The 8372-nt window shown below is 41.0% G+C and overlaps 1 protein-coding gene across 1 annotated transcript; it reads left to right on the top strand.

Annotated features, from left to right (window-relative positions):
• Window positions 1–7876: 7876 nt before the first annotated feature.
• LOC129674209 (olfactory receptor 1-like) lies at window positions 7877–8368 on the top strand (the record flags this gene model as incomplete). The annotated part of the gene is made up of 1 exon (XM_055604083.1): window positions 7877–8368. A coding segment is annotated over exon 1 (489 nt), but the record flags the coding sequence as incomplete, so codon positions are not given.
• Between the last annotated feature and the right edge of the window lie 4 nt (window positions 8369–8372).

Genomic DNA, 8372 nt, shown 5'->3' with positions numbered 1-8372 from the left:
TTCCTCTCCATTATTTCCTCCATTTGTGTTTTCTTTAATTTTTCTAGTTCTATCTTCAGGTCTTGAGTTGTTTTGTTTACTTCCTTCACCTGTCTGCTTGTATTTTCCTCTTTTTCTTTTAGTTCCTTCAACTCTGTCTCTTATTTCTTTCAGTGATTTAATTATTTCTTCTCTGAAGGCCACAAGCTGTTTGGCTGCATCTTCCCGTATTTCTTCACGGATGGCCCTAATCTGCTTGTCTTTATCTTCCTCCATTTCTTTACGGATAGCCATGATCTGTTTGGTTTTATCTTCCTCTAATTCTTTACGTATTTTATCTGTTTCCTCTATTATCCTCTTCATCAACATAGATGTAAGGTCATCTTCTTGATTTTCTATTATGCTGCATTGTTCAGGGCTGTTCGCCCCTGGATGGCTGGGTTCTGGAGATGCCATATTGCTCTGTCTTTTGTTGGTTGAGCCTTTACGCTGACCTCTACCCATTGGGCTGATTTAGGTGTTGGCTGTTAGTTTCTGTGCTTCCTGGAGTCCTGAGGTAGGGAGTATCCCCTAGGCCGGAAGATGATTTTTCCTGAAGGAGTCCTTCTCTGCTTTTTGGTTATGGTCACTGTATGGCCAGTGTTTCTCAGGAGTTGCCACTGCTCACCTCAGGTTTATAGCCCTGAGTAGTAGCTGTGGTCTATGTTAGGCAGGGGGGATCTCCTCTTACCCATAGAATTTCTCAAGACAGCTGCCCCACTGCTGGGTTTCTTGTTATAAATTTAGTGTGCTGCTGCTCACTAAATTTCCATGTACAGTCCTCTTGAAGAAACTGCTGATTCCCTAGCTGTGGGGTTTTCTCCCAACAGGGAAACTCAGTCTGTTATCCTGGGGCGCACAGTTCTGTCCGGGAAAGTGGGAGGTGCACTCAGCAAGTCTCTGCGCCAGAGGCTGATTGCTCTGCTCTGGACCTGGAGAATGTGCACCTAGGTTGAGTTGGCACCTGGGGGCACTGTTCTGGTCTGGAGGCTGGGTGCCTCACTCTGGACCAGAAGCTGTGTGTCTCTGTCTGGGATGGCGGCTGCAGGCACTGCTCTGGTCCAGACGCTGTGGGTGCAGCCCTCTTGAAGGACCAGGGATTCCCACAGTTTTGACAGTCTAGCTAGGGATAACTGGTTGATCCTTGGCACAGTATCTGAGGGCTGCTGTAATGGCTCTCTGGCTTTTGTAGGTCTGAGGATGCAGCTGTGTGTCCCAGTGCCCTAGGGGAACTCAATAATGGCGGCAGAGCACAGCGCTCCTACCTGCACTAGAGTCTGCGTGAGTCCAGGAAGTGTTTTGGTGCTGGGTGTCCTAAGCGTTAGAGCTGCTGACCCCCTCCGCTGGGGGTTTCCTCCTGCCAGAGACACGCAGTCTGGTGCCCTGTTGCCCTGGTGCCCACAGTTCTATCTGAGGCGGCGAATCACGCGCACAGGCAGGGCTCCGTGCAGGCGCCTCTGTCCCGGCTCTGGGTCCGGGCTGGCTCTTGGGGCACCCGCGGAACCCGAGTCTTTTCCAGGGGCTGTCTGGGTAACCTGAGGTCGGTCCCAATTATTTCCTGCTCCATGGGGTTATCTATCGACTGGGAAATCCAGTCTATGGCGTTGTGGGCCCACAGTTCAGTCTGGGACCATGACCAGATTGCGCTGGCGGGTAGCTCTGGGCTGGCAACCAAGCGCCTGGCGAAACCGGGATCTCTTCCGCGGTCTAGCCGGGTGAGTTAAAGCTGATTGAATCCCCCACCGTGGGGTATCCTCTTACCTGTGAAACACAATCACTTGTGTTTTATGGCCGCGAGTTCTGATTGCTGGTCACTGTGCCAATCCTGCTGTGCTGCTCCTCAGAATGAGAGTCCTCCCGGCGCCCTACTGTATTTCTTTAAGGGAGTTATCTAATCCTTCCGGTGTGACAGTATCCTCAGGACTGGCTGTGACAGGAGAGCTGGGTTTTGTGGTGTCATATGGCCCTGCGTTTGTTGCTTGTGTTCTTGCATTGACCTTTATCTATTTGTTCAACTATAGTACTAGCAGGCTTTGTGGTCTCTGATGTTCATAGGTTTCTGGGGTTGTGAAATTTTCATACATCAATAGTATAATTACATCATTTTTAGCTTTAGCTTTTCTTCTCCCTTTCCAGCTCCTTCCACTTTCTCCAATTCTCTCTGAAATTCATGACCTTTTCTTTATTGTTGTTATATATACATATGAATATATATGTATATGTACATATATGTATATATATTCATATATTTATTCATATATATATATATATACAGTATTTACATATACTACTGAGTCCATTTAGAGTTGCCCATCCTTGTGTATGCTCAGGGCTGATGACTTTGGATTAGATAACCAACCTGTTAGGGGCTCATCCCTGGCAAAGAATGACCCTTCATCTCTCACCAGCCATTAATTGCATGTAGCTTGTTAGCTGAGACGGGACCTTATGAGATTCCCCTCTTTCGTGCTAGCTTGTCAGCTGGTGCTGTCATTTTGCTGGCCTTATTTGGGCAACCACATTGTGGAGATTTCAACACCTCTGTCTTCTGTGGAAAACAATATTTTGTGGCAGGTGTCTTGGTTCTCTAACTCTTACCATCTTTTCACCCCCGTTTCTACAATGCTCTCTGAATCTGAGTTGTAGGAGTTATATTGTAGATGTTTCTTTAGGAGTTGGGTACTCCGTGGTCAGTTATTCTCTGTGTTTTGACCAGTGATGGACTTCTATAATGGTCCCTGTCTGCTGCACTGTTGAAGCTTCCTTGACGAGGCTCCTAAGCCACATTTCTCTGTGGGTGTAAGGATATGTGTTTTGAATGCAGTTATAAATTATACTAGTTTAGGAAAATGGAGTAGGTCCTCCTCTAGGATCGATGGCTTCACCAGCCATTGATGGGGGTTAAGTTTCAGAGTACTGGACATTGAGTGCTTCCAATTGAACAGAACTTAAGCCCAATTAGATAGAAGTTGGTTACCTGAGCTTTCTTACATCAGTGTTTCAATTTTTTTTTTCGTTATTGAGGTCTTTCACCACTTATTGACTTTTTGAAGCTTTTGTAAATGATATTTTTATTTCCTGATTTTCTGCTCCATAAATTTATTGTTGGTAGGCAAGAAAGCTATTGGGCTTTGTGTCTTGATTTTTTCCATTCTTCTACTTTGTGGAATGTGTTTGTGAGATCTAAGAGATTTTAAGTAGAATCTTAAAGTCTTGTAAATGTAGATTTGTGTTGGGAAAATTTAAGCCCTATAGGATTCTTAATACAAAATTAGATTTGCATATACAAAAATAAGCATTACTATAATCTCTAATAACCAATAAATATAACATCAGTGAGGGAAAAAAAAGTCAGATTCCGCATGATTTTCCCAGAAGCTTTAATTTTAGGTATATTTTCTTTTATATCATTAAAAATGCAAAAGAAGCAAAAAAAATCAGATTCCCACAAATGATACATTGTATCACTTCATACAGAAGCTCCTCTAGATGATGGTTCAGGAGTAAAAAACAAACTGCAAGTAGTCTGTGTCTTCTGGACCATTAACAAGGGATAAGGCATGGCGTTAAGACAAGTGAAGCCCACAGGGAAGGGTGGAAATGGGAGTGGCGTGTTACTAATGTTTTTCTAAAGAGGAAAGAAGTAAATGTGAGTAACCAAGGGGGTAGGAAACTAGGTTTTCCTTTTATATATTAATTAGAGTAAGATTTAAACATGGTCTGGGCCAGTTCAGCTTTTGTCTTATTCCTGTCTTTAATATTTTGGCAGATAGAGGAAGTTGGCCACAGAAGTGTGATCCCACTAGCAACGTGACTATTCCTCATATGGCCTGCTTTCCAGGAGGCCCAGTTCTGCTGCCTGGGAATGTTTTGAAATTGTGTGTCTTTGAAAGCTACTGTGGCTTCTTGAGTAAATGGTGATCCCTAACGTATTTTCTATCAGTCAGTTTGTCTCATTACTTTTTTCCAACCTCCTTTCCTTGGGACCCCCACCCCACTCCACAAAGAGCAGGCTTTAGCCACATGAAAAGTAAATGAACAAGCATCCACTCCTAAGTTTGTCTCCAGCTCCACCATCTTGAGTACAGTAATGTGTTATTGATGATGATAATCAGTCTCCACTGTAGGGCTCTGCGAAACTGGTCCTACAGAGGTCTCTGGTAATTATTTTCTTTAATTAGTTACAAGATTCCTCTGGGATGCAAAGCCTCTTAGGCTCAAGGATGACAGAACTGGATATGAGAGATAGAGAGGCAGGCTATAGTACTTGTTACACCTGTGGCTACAGAGAATAAAGGAGCACAGTATCTTTTTTCAGGACTCAGAAGTCATCCTATGAACTCTGGGTAAAGATGGGTTGTTTCCTAACAGTTCTTCTAGACTGAAGGTAGTGATTGCATGATGCTATACAGGACAAGTTTTAAAGTATGATAAAATTATTCATTATTATCTCTTCCCCCTGAAGACTTTTCTATTGTATTTTGTTTCTTTGACACAATTTATAATCTTTTTAGTAATGAGAGACTTCTTTACAATTTCTTCTTATGCAAAGGTCTTAAAGACCAAGTCATTGCAACACAATTGTTTGTTTGGGTTTTAGGAAGGGACTCATTTTTTCATTCTAAGGGTGCTTTAAACTCAAAGGGATTTTATGCCCTCAGCCTCTCGAGTGCTGGGACTCCAGTTATGTACTACTGTGCCCGGCATACTGAATCTCAAGTAAGCTTTAATGTACCTCCTGTATATTAAGTTTTTAAGTCTTCTTTAACATACCTTCACCTATAGAGCTTTAATAAACTATGAACAATTTGAAAGATCCTAGATCATAATAAATATATCTGACAGAGCTCAAATACCTATGTGCTTAGCAGTAATGGATGCAATTCTTCCTAAATGTAGTCCACTGGCCATACTGTTGACATCTTCCGTGTGTGCATTTGTGATGTGGATTCTAAACTACAAAGGCACAATCAGTGTCTGTGATCAATTTCAGATGAGAAACTTTGGACTTATGAAAAATATGTGAGTGGGTCAGATGTACAGTGTCCTGTAAGATTGGTGAATAAAAAATCATTTTCTTAGTTCAGAGAGTGTCACTAAGGTTGATGTAGGAAAATAAATGTGATGGTTAATTTATTTTATACATTATTGTAAATATAAAAAGAAACATGTACTTGTCTCAAAATCTCTGGTGCTTTGCTCCTATATCTAAACTATTATGTGAAGTTTCTTGTATATTTAATGTTAGGAACATTTCCATAGGAAACTCTCATGTGATTTCCAGATCTAAAAGTGTATATTTGACAGCTGAAAAAATACAAAGTCATTAGGTTGTCAGTAATCAGCACTCCAGGTGAGGTCTCTGGATTCTGATGGCTTCACGTGCTTCTACACAAGACACAGGTCCCTGTCATTCAAAAGGCAGGACTTCAGAGATTGTGAGAGTTCTCATATGTATTGCTTCCCATTGTAATACTCACATAATCAAACAGTGAATTCCATAAACTCCATAAACAGAGTGAAGCATCTGATTTTGATTCATTGACTCTCTGCTCTGCCTCATTCTTTCTCTCTCTTCCTCTGTCCTCTTTCTCACTCTCATTTTTGTGTGCTTGTCTGTGGGAATGGTTTTCTTTCTTTGACTGTTTGGTGCTAGATGCCATACACAGCACTTGGAACATGCTAGGCAAGAGCCGATCCACTGAGCTACATTCCAAGCCCTCCCACGTCGCTCAAGGAGCCTCTTCTGCTTCCTTTGCCAAAATTGAAAGATGTTGTACATTGTTAGAGAAAGTTTTTTCCAGGAGAACTACAGCAGGGTGGGGTGTTCCTAACTGGATAAATCCAGTGTCTGCAGGCCCAGTCAGCAGAGCAGAGTCCCTGAAAAGATTAGAGGTTGCTGTTGTAAGTCCAAGGCAGTCCTGAGGCAAAATTCTTCAGGAGAGTACACTTTCTTCTGATATCCTTCAATTTGTTGTGTGAGTCTCATTACAGTTTAAATGGTAATCCTCTTTATTCAAATGTGCAGACTAAAATACTAATAATGTTGAAATGAAACTACAGAGAAACATTAAAACTGACATTTCTCAAAACCCAGAATCAGGACCAAAGTTGATACCTCTAATGACCTGGACATAATTGATTGGATGTGAGAGAGAAAGCCCCAGAGATTTTGAAACAAGCGCATCCATTCTTTTATATTTTCAATAATTTATAAACATAATCATCACATTCATTTTTATATATCAACTTCAATGACACTCATGGAACTGAAGCATGAAGATTTTATTTTTTAGGCACCAACGTCACAGAAAAAAATGTACGTGTGACCTACCCACATAGTTTAGTAAACACAAAATTTTCATTACAAAGTATTAAGTTTTCATGCTAAATTGATGTAACTATAGAGCATGAAAATATTTTTGAAGAGTATTTATTCTAATTGAAATGGAAACTTTAAGCTTTAACAGTAAATTAACCAATTTGAAGCTGAAGCATAGCCAGTATATACTCAGAAAACATTGGTTACAACCAAGCCTCATGTCAGGTAGTGGTCCTGCTGCAAGAAGGCAGAATAAAGTCCTTCCTGCATGGAGTTTGCAGTGTGGTGTGAAATCCGATAAACCAGTGGTCAGAGGCATTGGGGGCAGTGGGGAAAGAATGAGCTGCTTGGGAATACGGTAGCAGGCTCCTTCTGGTCTCATTAGCTATTCAAGGTTTGGTTAAGCAAGAATCTCCTGATATGCATGAAGGATATGCCAGAAAAAGAAATCACAGATAACAGAGGGTGATAGTAATGAGAAATAGCCAACTTTGAAAACTGAAGACAAGGTGCTATAACTTCCAACAAGGCTTTAGTGCAGAGTAGAATAAAAATGTGAAGCTGTGTGCATGCTGAAGAGTATGCCTTTTTTAATATTTTTGGTTATGAGCCTAGCCTTTAATGGTTGAGCCATATCTCCATCTCTTAAGAGCAATGATAATCCCCATGAAGCAATAATCAGAAAAAAAAAAACATCAGATTACCATCTTAGGATTTTACTGTACAGATGAAGCATGTTTTAGAAGAGTTTGATAGCATGGATACTGACAGAAAGGAAACCTCTGCTTTGACGTTCTAGGAGAGAGGATATCACATTGTTCTATGAATATGGTCTTTCGTTAAGCCATGGAGGAGCACTAAGTGAACACGGAGGAGAATCTTTTGACATCCTAGACTGAAGGTAAAATAAATAAATGTATACTCTAAAATTCATATTTTTGGTGTATTTTAGAATTCTTTTACTGACCTATAAAAGCAGAGGAGTAGGGAATCAGGAGTGAGTTGAGTAAGTACACTAAGATGAATTTGGAAACTGTTGAACTTCAGATTCCTGTGGTACACCAAATAAGATAATTAACAATGCAATACAGAATCTATAGGTAAAAATAATGCGTATTCATTGATAGTTTGACATTTGTCATGAGTCTATACATAAAATTTTGAGAGGCTTTGGCTTAGAAAACATCTTAGAGGACTATGGCAATGTGAGGCACTGATAGAAAAGGAGCTAACTACTGTCATTTAATATTCACAGAATAATGGTGACAAATCAGATAAGAAAAAACACAATGAACTGTGTGTCTCAGAATCAAATATATAAAACGTTTAGGAAGTAATTTGAAACACTGAAACATATAGAAATACCTAAATATTCAACATCAGTATTATAGAGATCACAAACTTTTAGGGTGTGTATGTAATTATTATAATGATTAAGGAATTATTGTTGCTGAATGCGAAACAGAAGATTAACAAGAAGATATGATATTTATTTTGAAAGATGATGTTATATTTTCTCTTATAGGTATTATAGACAGCATGACAGAAGGGAACCAAACTATTATCTCAAAGTTCCTCCTTCTGGGCCTGCCCATTCCCCCAGAGCACCAGCATCTGTTCTATGCCCTGTTCCTGGTCATGTACCTCACCACTGTCCTGGGGAACCTCATCATCATCATCCTCATTCTACTGGACTCCCATCTCCACACACCCATGTACTTGTTTCTCAGCAACTTGTCCTTCTCTGACCTCTGCTTTTCCTCCGTCACAATGCCCAAGTTGCTGCAGAACATGCAGAGCCAAGATCCATCCATCACTTATGTGGGTTGTCTGACACAAATGTATTTTTTCTTGCTTTTTGGAGACCTTGAGAGCTTCCTTCTGGTAGCCATGGCCTATGACCGCTATGTGGCCATCTGCTTCCCCCTTCATTACAGCAGCATCATGAGCCCCAAGCTCTGTGGGAGTCTGGTGGTGCTGTCCTGGGTTCTGACCACATTCCATGCCATGCTGCACACCCTGCTCATGGCCA

Source organism: Psammomys obesus, unplaced genomic scaffold, assembly GCF_907164565.1.
Source record: "Psammomys obesus unplaced genomic scaffold, mPsaObe1.curated_primary_1811, whole genome shotgun sequence".
Taxonomy (NCBI): Eukaryota; Metazoa; Chordata; class Mammalia; order Rodentia; family Muridae; genus Psammomys; species Psammomys obesus.
This window is presented reverse-complemented; position numbering and strand designations above follow the sequence as displayed.